The sequence below is a fragment of the Carassius gibelio genome, chromosome B17 (genome assembly GCF_023724105.1).
Source record: "Carassius gibelio isolate Cgi1373 ecotype wild population from Czech Republic chromosome B17, carGib1.2-hapl.c, whole genome shotgun sequence".
In the NCBI taxonomy this organism is placed as follows: domain Eukaryota; kingdom Metazoa; phylum Chordata; class Actinopteri; order Cypriniformes; family Cyprinidae; genus Carassius; species Carassius gibelio.
Window position 1 is genome coordinate 15,634,934 of NC_068412.1, and position 20,213 is coordinate 15,655,146.

Genomic DNA, 20,213 nt, shown 5'->3' on the forward strand with positions numbered 1-20,213 from the left:
CTATTTCAAATAAATACAGTCGTTGAATATTCTATTCATTTAGCACGTTTTTATCCTAAGCGACTTACAAAGTAGAAGCGATCTGCTACAAGCAATCCAGAAAAATAATGTTTTCAACATAATAATAAATGTTTCTCAAGCAGCAGCATATTGATTAATGATTGGTGATTAATGAAGGGCAGGCTAGCCTTAAAATTTCATATTTTACTGTAATACAATTTTTAGTGTATTTTTTTAATCAAGTAAATAAAGCAGTGATGAGCATGACAGTTCAAATTTATTGACAAATTACCAGCCCTAAACTTTTTTGGGGAATAGGGTGTAGGTTGTTTCCGAAGCATCATAATGTTAAATGATGTGTACAAAGGTGATGGGTTTCAGTAATTCACTAATGCTTCTTTTGAATTTCTCACAAATCTTGATTATGTCATCTTTACTTGCCAAACCCATGTGCAGACAATAGCCTTCTAGTTACATAAAAACTCAGGTCTAGTCCAGACAAAAGTTGTGCATTTTAAAATATAAACAAAGCAATATTTATGAGCAGATTTAATCTAAATACAGTTCTTTCCCAACTCTTCAAACATTTTACTTCAAAAGACACTGAACCAGAGAGCAGAATTAGAGTGAAACTCTGCACAGAATACTGCTCCCAAATAAGATCTGCTTCACTAACAGGGATCAATATCACCGATGCGTGCAAACAAAGTCTAGATTCGCCCTTCACTTTCATTTAACTTGCCCAGTACAAATTGCATTGAAAAAGCACACAATTTCCCTTGCTTGGAAATAAAATCTTTCATGCTTGAAACAAAAGCTCACAACAAAAACACATTATAAAACAGCATTTTAAAGTTTATTTCAGAAAATATACAAGCAGCAATACATTTTAATTTTCAATAGATTAAACTACACATACACAAAGCTTTGACAAAGCTATGCATCTAACAGGTAGATGTGGCACCTGAGACTGTCTCTGTCCATATATCTGCTAAACATTTCTTGACTAGTCAAGAAGTCGTAAGCAAATTTAAAAATCATTTTTAGCTCTGTTTTATCTGTATTTTCCAGAAACTAAAAGTAACCGCTAATCCATATTTCATACCTGAGACAAAGTAGAATAAAAGAAACCTGTAACATTGCCTGAATGATCTTCTGATTCTACGACCTTTGAACAAATTCTTAGAATATTAGTTTAATATCAGTTTTTTTTAAGCCTAAAGCATATCCTGTGATCTTTTAGTAAACAAATAATTCCTGTTAAAAATAAAATGACCTGAAGTTAAAACTTTCTAGCAAGTGAATGCAAAATTATTGATCTAGACCATGATGTTTTGGTCTGAAAACAACAATTAGCTCCATCTTAATGAACCCCTTATTTCTTTTCTTTCTTGTTTTTAAGATTCATGTATGAGGTGGTCTTTATAAGCACAGCCGCCTTGCATCATCATGCATCATCATCATCTGAGAATTTGAATTTGGCATAAACTATTAGCATAACCACTGACATGACCACACACAAGGAGCCAACTACTAAATAAGCAATGCCCAAGAAGTCGTTCTTCCCTCCCATCCAAGACACGTTGCTGAAGACCACCTTCTTACGTCCATCAAAACTCAGTACTGGGTAGTCTGGAAAAGAGGTGGTTAAGGAACAAACATGGTTCATTCATGCAGCATATGAACATTTCTACTGCATATTTAAAAATAAGTAAATTTTTCTGAAAGGACAAGTGCTTCTGAAAACTTTGCCTTAAAAGGTGCACTAAGCGATGTGTTTACATTGTGCATGCAGACATTTTGGACACTAGATATAGACACTTAAAAAAAAAACATTTTATGTGTGTATTTAAATATTATATAATTTTTATATGAATTGTACTTATTAACCATAATGTGTTGTATGCAATTTTATTTTTATTATTGTGTGTGATTTCGTACTTGTGATTATTTTTAAAGGTTGCCTTGTTTAAATCTGGCTGGGGGACTACCGATGAAAATTAGCACTTTTGAGCTAACTCGGGTACATTTACATTGTTTTAATGTTTATTAATGTACACTGTCCCCTTTCAAATAAAGAAATTACAAGATTTGAAATCAGTGTTTTCAATCACCAATACCATTTTAGAAATCCTCTATTCATTATCAGCCATAAATATTTGATTCCATATTCAAAAATGACAATACAGGAGGGTTAAAAAGATAAAACAAGACTTCAGCTGGTCATATGGTCCCTTTTAAAAGAAATTAATACTTTACTCAGCAACGATGAATTAAACTGATCAAAAGTTGTAGATTGATTTTTTACAAGAGTCATAAAAAAAAAAAAAAACAGTTCTTTTGAAAGTTAGTTTTTTTTAATTCATCAAAGAATCTTGGATCATAAAAATATTAAGCTGCTCAACTGTCATTGAAAATTAGAAACGTTGCACTAAATCAGCATATCAGAATGATTTCTAAAGGATCGTGTGATACTGAAGACTTTTCCATTACAGGAATAAATTACATTTTTAAATATAATAACATAGAAAAGAGTTACTTTATATTGCAATAATATTTCACAATATTACTATTTTTACTGTATTTTATTATTTATTTTTTTGCAAAAAAAGCATAAGAAACTACTCTTAAAAACATTTTTTGAGAATCCTACAAACCCTAAACTTATTCAGGGTAGTATACATTTAATTTCTTTTTGTGTAAAAACTTGTGTATAAGGGGGGAAATTTTACCAAAGCGCACCTTTAAGTCAAATTTCTTCTACTCTTTTGACTGTCATGCCTTTTCATCAGTTTACATATTCAAAACCCTCTGTTTGTTGCTTCTGCAATCTGCTCTGTACCAGCTAAAAGCCACACCTAACCTGTAAAACCTTTTGGCCTGGCTCACAGGCAAACACGGTCAAAAGACATCTGCGAAACAGGACTGACGCCACATAAAGGCATGATGAGGCTTCAAATTCCTACAAGCTTCCGAACTTGGTGATATGAATAAAACATGAAAAACCTATTATTAATCCCTTCTATGAGTGAGTTTTGACTTTCATGAGAAGGATACTGTAATAGACTGTCAGAGAGTAGTTTCCAGCAGGGAGCCCCGTGGCGTAATCACCCTCCGTGATTCGCCGGTACAGCTTCCTGAACTGAGGTAGTGCCGCTCTCCTCATCCACACTAGAAAGTCCTGGTTCAGGAAACCGTTGTTGTTTGGGTCTGTGAGGTCCAGCTCATATGCTGCCTTAGGCCAGTTTATGGGCTTCACTGTACCTGTTAACCAGCATTCAGAAAGAATTAAACTTCTAGTCCAAATCTCAAATCCCAAAGCTACTATTACATTACAACCTTAAGACAAATTACCATCAAACGCGCTTGCAAAGGAGCCATTCACAGGCAAAGGGTTCCTGTACTTTATGTTGTAATCAGTCCACCAGGAGATTCCTTTACCATCTAATGGAACCTTCTTCTTGGTTCCATTGATTATCTGGTAGAGCTCAAATGTGTCTTTGCACAAGACACACAAATAAAGGATTAGCAACCCATTTCAGAACTTAATAGATACACAAATAAAGTTAAATCTACAAATGTGAAATGATACCATTGAACATGCTACTCGCTATAGCTCCACAAGGGACAATGGGGTTATTTTTGGAGTCATGCGCATATGGAAAGCAAACATCTCGTGGACTCTGAAAAGTCAGATGAAAATAAAAGCAAAGAAAGTGGGATTCAATACATTAAACGAAAAGATCCTAGAGTTGAAACAACATTTAAAAGGTCGTCCATGCCAACCGCAAACCTTGAAATATTGTGTATCGCCAGTGAGCTGATAATCGTCTTTCGACACGCCATATTTTCTGAAGTTCTGGAAGTAATTAGACAGGCCATAATAAAAGAAGACAGGGCCCTGTAAGCATCACAGACAATATTAGTCACTTTCTAACATTGAGAGAGAAATATCAGGCTTTAAAACAGAGAAGTCAAAGACTTTACCGTGAACAATGTGCTAAGGGAGAATGTTACTTCACAGGTGCAGGTTTGGTTACTTGGGCTCGTACAGCGGAAACAGGGTGAATCCTTCTCAACGCCTGTGTAATCCATCTGTGACAGTGAGAAAAGAGAGCATTCATGTATAATTAATGTCTCTCACCTTGCACAAAACACCTAGGTATATCAACACCTCCAAACTAACTCAACTACTAGGCAGTAATGTGTAGTCAAGGGGTTCATTATCTCTAAAACCCAAAGACTTGAATGTTAAATAGTGTTGTCTGTTCTTTAACAAACAAGCAATATCTGACCTCAGTACATTTGTTTAAACTATTAGATATGCTACTTAACCAAAGGATGAACAGACTCTACTGTAAAAAGCCATGTCAACCACCCAGTGAAGATTTTTTCTACTGTCGTCCCACAGGAAACATTTACCTCCAGCACTTGGATGGTCTGTGAGGTCAGAAAGAGGCCAATTCCGATGCCTAGGAAAGCCAAACCAATAATAAGAAAGCCAGGAATGATGATGCCAGCAGAGAGTACAGGCTGCCATGCCGGGAGCTGCTGCTGAGTGAATGCCGTGTTGTCAGGCCGTTCACTCGCCTCTTCCTCGTTCTTCATCCTGATGTCCTCTGAAAGAAAGGACAAGCTTACTGTGTGCACCACAATTTCATAGATAAAATAAACAATACTAAAAAGCCCAATCAGAGTGCAATGCAACAAACAATACATCAGACACTGGATCTTTCTTCAAATTTGAGAACTTTCATAACCCAGGGGTTTATATATTTTTTTTAAAACCCTTTACCTTTTTGTAATATGAAGGTTATCTGAAGATGTATTAGAAACTTTTTTACTTTGCTTTCACCATTGATGACTTTTCAAATAACTTTTAATATATAGATTTTATTTTAGCTTTGTCCCAATATCTTGAATCTTGAAATATGAAAATTCATCATAAAAAGATGAATTAATGCTAACTATCGACTACTACCATAAACTATTTTAATATTAATTGCATGAAAATCATTTATATACAGTTATAAAAAATACAAAAAAAATTCCTTCTGCAGTAGTTAGTTTTAAAACTACTTTTCAATACTTTAATACTTTTAGTTTCAATACTAAAATAATAATATTTCCACCTCACAGAACAATAACAGTCAAAAGCATGCTTTAGATAAAATGTGCCACGTGATGTGTGATGAAAACAAACAAAAAAGCTAAAAATATATATACTTAAAAATTTAACAAATTCACATGCATAAAGCATAATATCTAATTAAAGATTTCTGACACATTATGGGGAAAAAAAAGAAGTAAAAATACAGGCCAGTTTAATTACTGTATGTGTGTTCAGGATAAATAAAGCAAGAAAATGATGTTTGTCATTTTATTCAAAAAACGTTTAAAATGTCATTACCATTACAGAATATTACTAAATTAATGATTAATACATTATTTGAGATGTGGTGAATATTACTTAAGATGACAATTATTCTGTGCTGCATGTCTACTGACAATACCTATTAAATGTACAATGATAACATAAACAATCTTGATACATTTAATACATTTGACGTGTATTAATCAATTTAATATTACTGGACCCTGAAAAATCTATGAACTCTCCAGCCATAGTAATAAAAACAGTTCAAAAGTTTAGCTAACACGAAAAAGACAAAAAAGAATGTTTGACTACAACAACAACGGATGACGACGCAGAAAAACAGAAGCGTGCTTCATAAATCTCGATCACTTACTCTGAGTGTAGAAACTTTAAAGCTTCATATCAAAACTCACCTTTAAGAAAAAGATCAGCGCGTTCAATTTGGCGTATGTATTATAGGTGCCTGCTTTTCAAAATCAGAAAGATTTGTACATCGACGTGAGACACACTTTTTGACAATCCCCTACCTGTTTTACCTGGAGTCCCGCCGCGCCTACATGAGCTTTTCCGCTTCGCGTTCGCACCTCCCACCGCGCCTACGTCACATACCTGACTCCTCCCAGTTCCACTTCAGTCCGCTTGATATGATGGTTTGTTACAGAAAACATATTGTTTTTAAGTTTTAAACCTTGTTATTCATTGGTTAAGTCTCACACTTTTTAATGTAACTCAAATTAATATAACTTAACATTAATATAACTAAAAAAGAAACAAAAACATTTTTACTATTTACAAGTTTTACAAAGTTTTCTAGATTGTAATTATGGTTTCCATGTTGCACTTATATATTGTTTAGCAGATATTTATGATTTGAATTATAGAGTTATGTAAATATACTTTATTGTAAATAACCTTAAGACAAGATAATATGTGTGTCCCTTGCAAATTTACCGAGGTCCTCTAGTCTAGTAGGTCCTGAGATGCCTCTGATTCAGCAAAAATTAATTAAGGGCATGGGACTTTTTATGTAATTGATTTAGGACATTAATGTGCATACAGGTGAACTTTGCATGCTAAATTTGAATAAAATGAACCTGACTTTATGAAACGACTTTATGAAACGTTTGATCGATCGCTCTTCTACCCAATTACAACACTGGGAAATTTAGATCCCGCCTTCTGTACCCTCTTCGTCTACTCGGATTGGTTGAGCGATCCCGGTAGGGACAGGCTTCTGTTTCTTTGTGCTAGACTCCCCACAGCCGCGAGGAGGTAAATATGAATAATATTTTATAAACACAACAGAAGACGGCAGATGAGACTAATGCATATAATTTATAAATGTGTAATACTTCATATAACAATTAGAATGAATAAACTGTAATGAAGAACTGCGGTTTTCCTGGAGTCTGATAAGCAGAGAGAAAACAGCTCGTATCGCTAGCAATAGCATATTAGCTAACGATAAACAGTGCATGAGCGCACAAGTTTTCTTATTTCTTCATAGTTTCAAAATATTTGTAAACGTTTGGTAAATATATATTTTTTAAAAGGTTAGCCCGTCTTTAGAGCTGCGATTTGGTGTTGTGATCCTAAATATGTGCGATTTAGCGTTTATCTGCTAATGTTAGCTTCATTGACAAAGCTAATCTGGTTAAAATTATATTTTATTTATTGCTTTGGTTGCCTCAAATACAATTTTAAATCTAATATTCTCTCATACCCGAAAAGCTTTTGTCTATCCAGCAATGCCAGTTTTTTTCAGAGCAGGTGCAAAAGTGCGACGTTCAACTTCTGCAGACCTCATGTTGTTTTGAGCATTCAAAGTCATTGGTTCATGTGCTCTGTGATAGAAAACAGCACATTCATTATAATAGTTATAGGACCAAACTGTGGAAGGAATCTGAGATGTTCATTATTAATATTTATGTAGATGTATATGTAGCGAGCATGTTGTATTGTCTATGTTCTGTTTGTAAACCTACATTCACTCTTGTTTCTTCATTTTAGGAGAGGCTTCTTTCATCTGTAATGCTGTCCAGTAAGAAGTCAGACCCAGGTTCCTCCTCTTCCTCAGGAGGTAATGGTGGAGACCATGCTCCTGAAACCCTTTCTGCTCCTCAGGCTGGTCCAGCTGGTCCTTCTGGCCCAGGTATAACAGATGTGAAGAAGAAAGAGAGAGCCTCTCCAAGTGGAGAACCAGGTGGACCTCCTCTCTCGCACCCTCCTGGACCAGGAGGGGTTGATCAAGACTCTGCAGAAGTACGCAGGACCAGTCGCCGTAAAAGAGCAAAGGTAAACATCTATATTGACCCTTTCTGTTCTTTGAACAGGGATAATTGAGCCAGGCATATATATTGAGCCAAGTCGAACTGAGACTCATTAAATAATTAATATGTCACCAAGTATACACTAATTTGTATTGCTCTGAAACTTTAAATCATTCTAATTATTACATCTAATCTAAATACATACTATATAGTAATTATATATTTAAAAAAAGAAATACAGCATAATAGTAAAAACTGGGTAGACCACTATAGTGTTTCCCACAAACTTGCACTCTGTTTGTGCTGGCATCTATATGCAAGTTTATTCTCTGCCAGCAAGAGGCGCTTAGAGCGGGAGAGGAAGAGGTTTCCCTGGTAATGGCTTCAAAGCAGCACTGAGCTCACAAACACTGCTTTATCAAGCAGTACATGCAAGATGAAATGATAGACATCCAAAATTGTCTGAAGACAGTGGGATTCCTTCAGAAATACATTGATATAAAAACACCCACAGCAGGTTTCGATTTTGAAATGTGCAGCGCTCATGTTTATTCAGCAAAGTCTCTGGGAAAATCTATTTGTGGCGGTCAGTTTTGACCAATGTATGCGAAACACTGCATTACTACACACACACGCATACACACAAAAAAAACAATTGTGATTTTTTTTTTGTCTGAGTAGAGAATAATTGTCATGTTTCACCCTAGGGGAAGCAGAGCTAGGTTTTAATGAAGCTTTTATTGTGCCTCCTGCTGCAGGTGGAGTACAGGGAGATGGACGAGAGTCTCGCTAATCTGTCGGAGGATGAGTATTATTCGGAGGAAGAGAGGAACGCTAAAGCGGAGAAAGAAAGGAAGCAGGTGATTCCTCCACCAGCCCCACCAATAGAGGAGGAGAATGACAGTGAACCTGAGGAACCATCAGGTATGGAAAGAGGTTGGATTAATACATATTTTGCACCTTTTTACAGAATTTAAAAAAAACATTTAAAAATATTTCAGAATGCTTTCTGTCATCAGTGTTGTGACTTTTCAGGTGTAGAGGGGGCCGCCTTCCAGAGCCGACTCCCACATGACCGTATGACATCACAGGAAGCTGCATGCTTTCCTGACATTATTGGTGGACCACAGCATACTCAGAAAGTGTTCTTGTACGTTAGGAATCGAACGGTGAGTTCACAGCTGGAGAAAGGTAATTAATTTATGATAATTAAAACATTTGAACTTAGATTTTTAAAGCTGAAAAGCAGGAGCCAGGAGAAAAAGAAACTCTTCTAGAAGTCTAATTGACTATTAATACACTTTTCTAAAGTTTGAGATCAATACTTTTTTAATTTTTTTTATTAATACTTGTATATAGCATGACTGCATTAAATTGATCAGAAGTGACATTAACGTTAAAAAAGTTGTCTGATTCAAAAATGCTGTTCTTTTGAACTTTCAGTTCATCAAAGATGATGAAAAAATGTATCATGTTAAGCAGCACAATAAACTCATGTTTCTTGAAAAACATCAGCTTGTTAAAATGATTTCTGACAGATCATGTGACACTAAAAAAATGTGACTGAAAATTCAGCTTTGATATCACATAAATTACATTTTAAAATAGAAAGAAGTTTTAAATTGAAATAAATGTGTTTTTATGGTATTTCTGATCAAACAAATCAAACAGCCTTGATGAGCATTAAACACTTTTTTTTTTCAAAAGCATTAGAACAAGGGGTCTCCAAGCTTGTCCTGAATGTCCTGTTGAATTTACCTTTAACCCTAATTAAATGCTCCAGAACCAGCTAATAAAAGTCTTACTAGGGACTCTAGAAACTTCCAGGCTGGTGTGTTGAGAGCTAAACTCTGCAGGACACCGGCCCTCCAGGACTGAGTTTATAGACCCCTGCATTAGACAGTCTTACTGACGCCCAACTTTGAAATTATAGTGTAGAATATATTCAAAGTTGTTGCAGCACAAGCGTTTCAGAATAAACAAGAATCATGTGTTTTCCAGTCAGTTGTGAAAATGTCTTTTCTCGAATATTCAGCTTCAGCTATGGTTGGACAACCCCAAAATCCAGCTGACCTTTGAGGCCACTGTGCAGCAGCTAGAAGCTCCATACAACAGTGGGTCTACTTCACCTGACATTACTCCGATTCCAATCTCCTTTCTCTGAGAATTCTGATGTTATTACACTTAGGCTATATTGTGTGTGTTTTAACATTTTCTTTGTATCTTTTTCATTTGTCTTTGGTTCCTCTCTGCAGGTGATGCTGTCCTGGTGCACCGGATCCACAGCTACCTGGAGAGGCACGGGTTCATCAACTTTGGTGTCTACAAGAGAGTAAAGCCTCTGCCAAGTAATTGTGACTCGATGTTCCAACAGAGCAGATCTACAGATGATAATGTGCAAACAAACAGAATGACAACAGTACAAGGCTTTTTCCACAATCACATTTAATGTGTCTGGTGTAGAGAACAATAACAGCTTGTTTGCAGCAGGCATTTAAACAGACAAATGGTACTAATGCAAAGACTGACAGGGTAACAAACCACAACACAGAAAGCACTCTGTTCTCAAGTGTTGTTTTAATTATACTCTCTAATTGTTCTTGTAGCAAAGAAAACTGGGAAAGTCATAGTGATTGGAGGTGGGGTGTCAGGGCTGGCAGCAGCAAAACAACTGCAGAGCTTTGGGATGGATGTGACTGTTCTGGAAGCAAGAGTAAGTACATGCTACTTTTAAACTCTACAGCATTTTACACTGAGCTCAGTGTAAAAGTGTTTTACACTTGAGACAGTTTTTTTAATTTTACAAACCTTAATTGTTCTTGGTAGGATCGAGTAGGAGGGCGAGTGGCTACATTCAGGAAAGGGAACTATGTAGCTGATTTGGGTGCCATGGTGGTGACTGGATTGGGTAAGAATGATCAAATACTCTCCAGGAGGTGGCACTGTTGATCATGGAACAGAGTCATATGTTCAGGCAGATATCTCTGAGGTTTTGCAACCGTTTGAAATGGAAATGCACATCTCTTTTAGGTGGAAACCCTATGGCTGTAGTCAGCAAACAGGTCAACATGGAGCTGGCCAAGATCAAGCAGAAGTGTCCGCTCTATGAGGCCAATGGACAAGCTGTGAGTGTAATATTAGGGTTTAGACATTATTATAACATGACATGTACATTAATATTCTGATCTTAGGTAGAAATGTGTGAAGTTATTTTATAAGAGTAAAAGCTTTTACAGTGTTATAGTGCAGTCATTTTTCATTTATCGACTAGTTAAACTTGTTTATATCAAACATGAAGAGTCGGTGCTCCTCCCATTCTCTTCTAATTGGCATCTTAACTATGTTTAAAGTCAAGCACTCAGACTCTATCTAGTACAAAAGAACAATCTAACGGCCTTTTTCTCTCTCTCACTCTCTGCTCCCTCTTAACCCCCGAACATTTTCTCTTTGTTACATCCCATCCTTCCTTTTGTTTTTATCTCTCACTCAATTTCACTCCATTTTCATTTCTTAAACTGATGGATTGCCCTGGTTATACAGGGAGAGCGCTGCACAAGTGTAAGTATTTCTGTTTATAATACCACACAACATATGTAATAAGAGGAACTGTTCTAATGGATTTACTTGCACACTTGGAGACAACACCCAGTGGTAACTGCATATTCAATACAGGTGTATAATTTATGAACAACTTCCTGTTTAGTACAGTTTGCTACCAAAAATACACCTTTTTAATAGTAGACGTCCTGTTTTTATAATATATTCTTATCCTCTAAATGCGTCAAGTTAATTATCTGAATTGTTCAGTGAAACATCAGAAATTATGATTTATTAAGCTCTGTGTGTCATTTAAGGTCAGTGGAATCCCTAATGGACAACGGTTCTCCGTTAATAAAATGACACAGTTTGTTTCTATACATACCAAAAACTAACATTTCTCCAATTTTTTTTTTTTTTTCGGATATATTTTTTTATTTTTGTGCTCATCACATGCATGTAACACACACACAGATATATACATCACGTTTAAAAACCAAGACAATGTATTTATGGATAGATTATTCTCCATGATGTCAAGTGTTCGGAGTTTGATTAATGCTGATTTAATGGTTGTAACTGCTGAAGGTCCCAAAAGAGAAGGACGAGATGGTTGAGCAAGAGTTCAATCGCCTGTTAGAGGCGACATCATACCTCAGCCACCAGCTTGACTTCAACTTTCTTAACAACAAACCCGTGTCTCTGGGACAAGCACTGGAAGTAGTCATACAGTGAGTGAACTCTGTGTTTATTTGCTTCAGATTTTGTTTCTCAACATTAAGAATCGAGCCCCGTTATTTAAAAGTAAAAAGATAATAGCATGACATTGACATTGCTCATCTATGTTCAGGTTGCAGGAGAAACATGTGAAAGATGAACAGATTGAACACTGGAAGAAGATTGTGAAGACTCAAGAGGAGCTTAGAGACCTTCTGAACAAGGTAATACATGCATGTACTAACTCCCTCTGTTACAGCTTACTAATCGCACCAAATTAATTTGATTGTGCCTACTCTTGTTCAGATGGTGGCTACTAAGGAGAAAGTGAAGGAGCTGCATCAGCAGTATAAAGAGGCCAGTGAGGTGAAACCACCCAGAGACATCACAGCGGAGTTCCTGGTGAAGAGCAAACAAAGAGACCTCACAGCACTTTGCAAGGTTGTAGACCAAGCTCGCCACATTGACCGAATCCACATGACCTCACCCCACACTGACCATATAAACATTGTCCACGCTTACACATATAGAAACTCATATAGGAAACCACGTCAATGACAAATTCAGATTCTGGCTTGGTTCATTTCCCGATCCCATTCCAGCGGCCATATTTTTTTTTTAAATGGTTTGTGAAAACTGTATTTCTGTTTCTTTCATCCTATCCTTTTTTGTCAAATTAAAGCAGAAATCTAATTTATATAAAAGTCAGAAGCCTTAAACTCATTTGTTGTCAGAGAAACTGACAAACTCACCACATTGACCGAATCCACATGACCTCACCCCACACTGACCATATAAACATTGTGCACGCTTACACAAATAGAAACTCATATAGGAAACCAGGTCAATGACAAATTCAGATTCTGGCTTTGGGTGCTTTCTCACCTGCCTCATTTAGTTCGGTTGAATCGTACCAGAGTTCGTTTCCCCCTTTGGTGCGGTTCGATTTTCCCAAACATAAATTCTGACCAGTCGAAAAACAGTTTAGGAAATACATCATGGCCAATGAGTGATGCAGATGTTGTCATGTGACTGCATTTTGGTTCGTTTCAACTGGTACTGACCAAAGCAATCAGTGTGGTGTGAAAAGGAACCAAAAAAGCTGAAAAATGCTACAATGTGTAATTGTTTGCCCTTGGTTCGGACCAAATGAATCGAACTAGAGATGTGAAAGCACCCTTAGTTAATATCCCGATCCCATTCCAGTGGTCAACAATTTTTTTAAAAATGGTTTGTAAAAACTGTATAGCTGTTCCTTTTATCTTATCCTTTTTTGTCAAATTAAAGCGAAAGTGTAATTTATACAAAAGTCTGAAGCCTTAAACTCATTCGTTGTCCTAGAAACTGACAAACTGGCCAGCAATGCTGATTTCTTATTCAACAGCCAAGCATCTCTCACGATGTCTCCTCGGGTAGCGACTGCCGACACCTCTGGATCCATCATGCTTAATCTTAATATCTTTTTTCTGCACAGCAGTGTTTTCCAGTTATGCCAGACACCTCTGTGCTTGGTAATGGAGCATAATACCATTGCAGCCTGCTGTTTCAGTTGGGTTGTTTTAGTGCTTTTTCCAAACCGAAGTCTAACCCTGTCATACTCCCTTTAGTGCCCACAGAGCCAAAAGTTAAATTCCTAACTTAAATGGTCTTAAATGGGAAATTTTAGCATTTTAATTCACATAATCACTCTCAATTGTAGCCCATTAGAGTCCTTCAGACCATTTATGGTTGAAACATGAATTTTGACGCCTGTTTGCTTGCACTGGGGTTTGACTTCATTGGAAATTTTCGGGATACTTTTAGTCCATGGCTCTCATGTAGATATAGCCTTTTATGTGCTAAATTTTAAATGTTTTTATAAATTTGGTTTATATATATAATAATAAAGTTAAAATAAAGTGTTCAAAATTTATTTATATTTTAACTACATTTGAAATAAATGTAAATTTGAAGCTATTTTCAGATATTATTCAATATTATCATTATTATTATTAGCTATATATATATATATATATATATATATATATATATATATATATATATATATATATATATATGCTTTTTAAATTTGCATTGTGTAAGTTATTGGCCAGCCTGCTGTTTTGATAAAGGTATCACCATCTTTCATTTAAAAACCCAGATGTGTGCTGATTTGTGGTCCTGTCCTATTGCTGCAGGAGTATGATGAGCTGGTGGAGATGCAGGTCAAATTAGAGGAGAGACTGCAAGAGCTAGAGGCCAACCCACCAAGGTAATCAAATACAGCCTATGAAAGTAATCAGCCCCACTAAAGTCACATTAACATTCCTGTCTGTCCTTCCAAATGGAGTCAAAAGTAATGTCATTCTGGATCTCTATTTCAGTGATGTTTATCTGTCTTCGAGAGACCGACAGATTCTTGACTGGCACTTTGCAAACCTTGAGTTTGCCAACGCTACACCTCTTTCAACACTCTCGCTCAAACACTGGGATCAGGTACAGCATGGCCACTTTTTTCATCTTTCATGCCTTAATAGTGTTTGTTTAACTCAAATTGTAGAGAATGGTGCTCAATATGGAAATGTCATGGGTTTGATTCCGAATTCCCTTTTCCTTCTGTGTTTGAGTAGGACGATGATTTTGAGTTCACCGGCAGTCACCTAACGGTGCGAAATGGATACTCGTGTGTCCCAGTGGCACTTGCAGAGGGTTTGGATATCAAACTCAACACTGCAGTGAGACAGGTCCGATACACATCATCTGGTGAGTGAGTCAGTCAGTCCAGCCCCTGCTGCTTGGCACTGTATTTTGGTGTGTTTGTGTCATTACATTTATGACCATCATTTCCTCCCTGTCTCAGGTTGTGAGGTGATTGCGGTGAATACCCGCTCCACTACCCAGACGTTCATTTATAAGTGTGACGCCGTGTTGTGTACTCTTCCTTTGGGAGTGCTGAAGCAACAGCCGCCAGCCGTGCAGTTTGTGCCTCCTCTGCCAGAATGGAAGACGGCCGCCATCCAGAGAATGGGCTTTGGGAACCTCAACAAGGTGTGAATAATTCCTGTTTATTCCTTTGCAGACGGGAGGGTGGTGATGTAATGACATTGCTGGCCTGTATCAGCATGGGACATTTTATGTGTATATCTAACTAATTCAGTTTGGCTAAAACAGAGTGAAGCTTAAGGTTTGGCTGGTTAGGGCAGGTCATTTTAATATGATAGATATAGGTGTGTATTCATAATGAATTTACCCCCTCACATATTGAGTGTCCAGGATGCGTCATCCTCCTCCTGCTCCTCTGCACTCTCTCTCTCTCTCTCTCTTTCTCTCTCTCTCTCTCTCTCTCTCTCTCTCTCCTCACTTCATCTCCTAGTTCAGCTGCAGCAGAAAAATACTGCAGTATTATGCAATTGTCCCGCTCCTTTTCTCTGTTTTTGTCACAAGAGGGCACAGTGTTGTACCAAATTCATTCATGGTTCTGCTATATCAGAAACATCTGTCTGCAAAACACAGCAGGATGTCAGAAATGTTCACTGAAACACAATTCCATTGACTTCATTGAAAACATGCATCATTTAGGATTGCATGTACTTATTTCATTTTATCATTTTGTATAATTTTAGTGACAAAAATAGTCTCTTGTTAGTAGCTTTGTGCTTCTTTGTGGCAGTTTTGCATTGTAAATTGGTTTCGTAAGCATCTGCTAAAATATGTGCATGTGGTTAAAAAAAATTTGGAATGCTAGTGTTTGAATGGGGTTTAATTAAAGGGTTAGTTTACCCCAAAATGACAATTGTCATTTCTTCACCCTCATGCCATTGCAAACCTGTGTGACTTGCTGTCTTTTGTGGGACACAGAAGACACTTTGAAGACCGCTGGTAACCAAACAGTTCTGGTGCCCATTAAATTCCAATGAATAGGCAAAAGAAATAAGGACATTTGCACAGGAAAATCTTTAGTTCCACAGAAGAATGTCAGTCAGCTGTATTTAAAAAGGCCTATTCTGTCCTAATCTTTGTTGTCCTTGTCCTAGGTGGTGTTGTGTTTTGATAGAGTGTTCTGGGACCCCAGTGTTAACCTCTTTGGACATGTGGGAAGCACCACGGCCAGTCGAGGGGAACTGTTTCTATTCTGGAATCTCTACAAAGGTAATCATCCTTTAGTTTAGGGATGATTTAGTATTAAACGTCGGGCTATTGTGATGACCCTGAGTTGAAGTTTTTGTTGTGGTTGACATATTATTAAAATCGTTACCGGCAGCACTGTAAAATGTAATGAGTGGCAATTAAAAGAATAAAACATAAAAAATGTTAATTGATTAAAAACTTGCCATCGAAGATCAGTGATGCCAAACTGTTGATTTTGATTAGCTCAATCCATGACTGGATTCGGCTTCCATTAATTACCATATATCAGTAATAAAAATATTGGTTTCATAAATCTGTCATTCAGAGCTCACTTTGAAATTGACCTTTTGTCTTCTCAGCTCCCATACTGCTGGCTCTGATGGCGGGAGAGGCCGCAGGCATCATGGAGAATATCAGTGATGATGTCATTGTTGGCCGTTGTCTGGCGATCCTCAAGGGCATCTTTGGAAGCAGCGCAGTACCTCAGGTGAGCTCGGATGTGCCAGAATAACTTACTTCATTTGTAGTTCTTCACTGTGCAACAAAAGCTTGTGTGAATAGCAGCTGTGAGAGGAAACGTCAACCTAAATCTAATGAAAGGAGTTCAGTTCTCTTAATATATCACACACTGAGACTCTGCAGCTCTTTCCCGCGGTATGGAGCGTCTGGCTCTGCTCCAGCGACAACAAACCAACTATGTGTTCTGTGTCTGTCGTCATGGCAGCCAAAGGAGACGGTGGTGAGTCGCTGGCGTGCAGACCCTTGGGCCCGCGGGTCTTACTCGTACGTTGCAGCCGGTTCATCTGGTAACGACTATGACCTCATGGCCCAGCCCATCACACCTGGACCTGCCATACCTGGAGCCTCACAGGTGAGTGTCAGAACGTATTGCTCATTTCCTCTGAGATGCTCGTGTCCGCAGAAGCAGATGTCATGCTGACTGTGTGCGTTTCGCAGCCTGTTCCACGTCTGTTCTTCGCGGGTGAACACACGATCAGAAACTATCCTGCTACGGTCCACGGCGCTCTGCTGAGCGGGCTGAGGGAGGCAGGAAGGATCGCTGATCAGTTCCTGGGAGCCATGTACACGATGCCACGCCAAGCCACTGCCAATCCAAACCCACAGCCATCCCCCAGCGTCCAATAAACATCTAAACTCAGAGAGAATGTGAGTTGGGGATTTTCAGCGAAAGAATGTCTTGTTAGATAAAGAGCGGGCAGGTCAAGTAAGGACACCGGGTGACTCCTTAGACTGGGAATGTGTGTGTGTTTATGGGAGAGTGTGTCTGCGTGTTAGAACATGCCTTTAGGGAAATCATTCACTAGTCTGGGAGCTGGAGATTTAAAGCAACCCTTCACTCATTCACCTTCTGCTGCTGTGGCTTTTCTGGCTAACGTGTAAGTCAACTAAAAGGACAGGTGGATAGTTCTAGAAGAATTCCTAGGCGTTTTGGAATTTACCTGAAATGGTTTGTTCTCCACTGAGGCATATATAAGAACTGGGACTGTTATTCACGTGTAATAAGTCACAAGTCCTCGAACACGACCTATCAGATGTTTCAAGGCAAAGCATTAAAGTCACAATTGTAAAAACCAGATAGGAGATGGATATGGATGCATTAGTTGAAATCCAACTGCCTACCCAACCCATTCCTTTTTATTTTTCCAGAATAGATAAAAAAAAGAAAATTTAAAGCAAATGTTATGACTTTGCTATGTTCTTCACTTTGTAGCTTGATTGTTTTTGATAGGAAAAATTGCTTATTAGTGGAATGCACATGAAGTGTTGCAAATTGGTCTGTTTCTGTTAAAATAGAATATCAGTTATAGCTTTGTATCTTTCTTGAGCAGCTCATGTTTTTCTTAAGTTTTATTTAATTATTTTCATTGTGATCTTTTATATTTTGTGTTTTTTGTTAGTAAAAATAAATATGAAATGTGCTTCATACCCAAGCTTTCTGGTAGTTTATGGTTCTTCGTGGATTTTTCTTTTTTTCTTTCTATTTATTCATTTCAGTATCAGGTTTGCCTTATAGAGCTGGTTCAGAATGAATGCATACTTTGTGTTCCACTCTGATGCTTTTATAAATAATTTTATGTAAACGTTAAATGTAAATTTTCACATTGTCCTTTAAAACATGTTGAGAACTTCCAGTTCTTTTCCATTTTTCAGTGCTCCATCTCACACTGAAAAAAAAAAAAATTTAATTCCTCCAATTAAAATAAATTTGGGGTAATGATTCACATCTATATTTTTGAGCCAACTTTTCATTGGCTCAAGTTAAAAAAAAATATAGATGTGAATCATTACCCAAACTTTTCTTAATTGGATGATTATTATTATTTTATTTTTTTTCTGTGCACATTGTCTGTGAACAACCTCACAAGTTTGCCGCCTTAGATGTTTAAGTTTGCGTAAAATGGAAATTCTAAATAAATGTTCTTGCTCTTGCTGTAAATGATTCATCTATGCATGTTTAATTTTAAATCAAAATGTAATAACTGGATCTTGATGTAAACTGAAAGCCTTCCATCTGGCAATATATATAATCATGGCAATATATATAATCATAATCATTCTCCAGCCAATCAACAAAAGTCCCCATTACACATTTTTTTCTTTTTTGATGAGACATTCCCTAGGTTGTATGTCACAGTATGCTCTTTTGAAAATCTTTCACTACTTTGTTGAATCACAACATTTAAAAAAAAAAAGCATCTCGACCCATTCAATCTTTTCTGTTCCCTGTGGTGAATTCCATTTACCACTGTTTTGTAAAAGTTTGTGTGCGTAATCCATAATTATAGAAATCCACATATAGAATCCACAATATTTTGGTCAAACGTTCTCTTAACCTGCTTCTTTAGCCCCTTTTCATGGTCTAATTTTTCTTTTTCTTTTGGTTCTGGCCATTTCCTTCCCATTTCTGTCTGCTTTGCTTTTTTTATTCTTAGTTTATCCAGCCTCTTCGCATGTAATGTTGCCCAGAGGCTTTTTTGGCCTCTCTTTTGGCGCTGTCTATTCTTGCTATAACCCTCCAGGCCTCTGGCCTCAACCCCAGTTTGTGTGGTGTGGGCCCTGGCAGCTGCACTGCATTGTGGGAGTCTGAGGGACCCGAGCTGATATTGGCCCCAGCAGTTTGGTTCATGATTAGAGCCTTGAGCAGCCTGCACCACGATGCCACAACCGTACTTTAATTCATAATACTGCAGTCGTCCAGTGGTTTTGATAATGTGAGTACATTCTGCTCATTGACCACAGGGCCGAATTGCCCTCAAATCATGTCTATTAGATATTACGGTATTTTGTGGATGCTTTTATGTTGAACTGTTAACTGCAGGCAACTTCAAGACCAGTCCCTCTAGATTTATTAACTTTTCTAAAGCCACAACCTTAGCCGGTAGCAGGAAATGATGCGCTAGCTGCACCACCTCAGGACAGACACCTTAATCTTGTTGCATAATATAAAAATTGATTGACAAATTCAACTCTTATTTTAACACCTTTTGACATACTGCAATATTCTCCGAGACATGGATGCCCTCTGGGATCTCTGATCAATATTTCATCGCATTAGAGTCTAGAGTCGGTGTCTGTTTATGAATGTGATTTCTGATGCACAGGCATTGCAGTCATGGGTACACGAGTGTGTCAGAACTCAAACCTGACTCATTCTGTTCACAGGCAGATGCTACTAATCACCCACGCACTACAACAACTTCACAATGTGCCCTTCAAACACAGAAGCCCCCACACACCCAGCAGCCCAGAGTGCAGAAATATACTTCCCATGGACTAAAACACTCATACTCAAACACCTTCACACTTAGATAGGCCTTCTAATATTTCATTTTTTTAAATCACTAGTCAAGTTAATGTTAACGCTCCATTAAGATGCTTTTAAACTCTTCGGTAATGCTGATGAATGTTCTACACTGGAAGAAAAGGCGGGAACAAGACTGACTTCACTGTCTAGACTTTTCTCCGAACAGGATTAAAGCTTTAGGAGCCGTTTCAAGGAAGAGAAATAATAGTGAATTCGGATGCTGAGTGAACTCTCCAAGTCTGGTTTTAGAGGTCTTTGTAGCATCCGGTCAGATTTATGGTGTCTCTTTAAATAGTTTGTTGCTTTATGAACTCACTGAAAAGTCAACATTACTTATCAGTACCAAGCCATAAAATCACATGTTTACTTTACAATGTAC

The 20,213-nt window shown here is 37.5% G+C and overlaps 2 protein-coding genes across 6 annotated transcripts; one reads left to right on the top strand and one right to left on the bottom strand.

Annotated features, from left to right (window-relative positions):
* Positions 1 to 834: 834 nt before the first annotated feature.
* On the bottom strand, positions 835 to 6,005 carry tmem30b (transmembrane protein 30B). Of its 2 annotated transcripts, none has more exons than XM_052579895.1 (8): positions 5,905 to 6,005; positions 4,423 to 4,619; positions 3,988 to 4,095; positions 3,794 to 3,901; positions 3,593 to 3,683; positions 3,355 to 3,498; positions 3,058 to 3,264; positions 835 to 1,632 (listed from the first exon to the last, which is right to left on the bottom strand). In XM_052579895.1, exons 2-8 carry the CDS (start codon positions 4,606 to 4,608, stop codon positions 1,448 to 1,450), a joined length of 1,029 nt encoding a protein of 342 aa, XP_052435855.1. In that variant the 5' UTR covers positions 4,609 to 4,619; positions 5,905 to 6,005; the 3' UTR covers positions 835 to 1,447. The 2 variants fall into 2 exon arrangements, with proteins under 2 accessions (XP_052435855.1, XP_052435856.1); XM_052579896.1 differs by having other exon boundaries at positions 5,791 to 5,924.
* Positions 6,006 to 6,544: 539 nt separating this feature from the next.
* On the top strand, positions 6,545 to 17,955 carry kdm1a (lysine (K)-specific demethylase 1a). 4 transcript variants are annotated; one of them, XM_052580751.1, is made up of 21 exons: positions 6,545 to 6,649; positions 7,388 to 7,672; positions 8,406 to 8,571; positions 8,683 to 8,816; positions 9,683 to 9,761; positions 9,903 to 9,995; positions 10,254 to 10,360; positions 10,474 to 10,555; positions 10,678 to 10,772; positions 11,188 to 11,205; positions 11,773 to 11,915; positions 12,035 to 12,125; positions 12,208 to 12,342; positions 14,079 to 14,152; positions 14,265 to 14,376; positions 14,511 to 14,643; positions 14,741 to 14,928; positions 15,915 to 16,029; positions 16,368 to 16,495; positions 16,733 to 16,879; positions 16,966 to 17,955. In XM_052580751.1, the coding sequence occupies exons 2-21, from the start codon at positions 7,409 to 7,411 to the stop codon at positions 17,152 to 17,154; spliced, it is 2,493 nt and encodes an 830-aa protein (XP_052436711.1). In that variant the 5' UTR covers positions 6,545 to 6,649; positions 7,388 to 7,408; the 3' UTR covers positions 17,155 to 17,955. The 4 variants fall into 4 exon arrangements, with proteins under 4 accessions (XP_052436711.1, XP_052436709.1, XP_052436710.1 ...); XM_052580749.1 differs by having other exon boundaries at positions 7,388 to 7,671; positions 8,402 to 8,583; XM_052580750.1 differs by having other exon boundaries at positions 7,388 to 7,671; positions 8,402 to 8,571.
* The last annotated feature ends 2,258 nt before the right edge of the window (positions 17,956 to 20,213 follow it).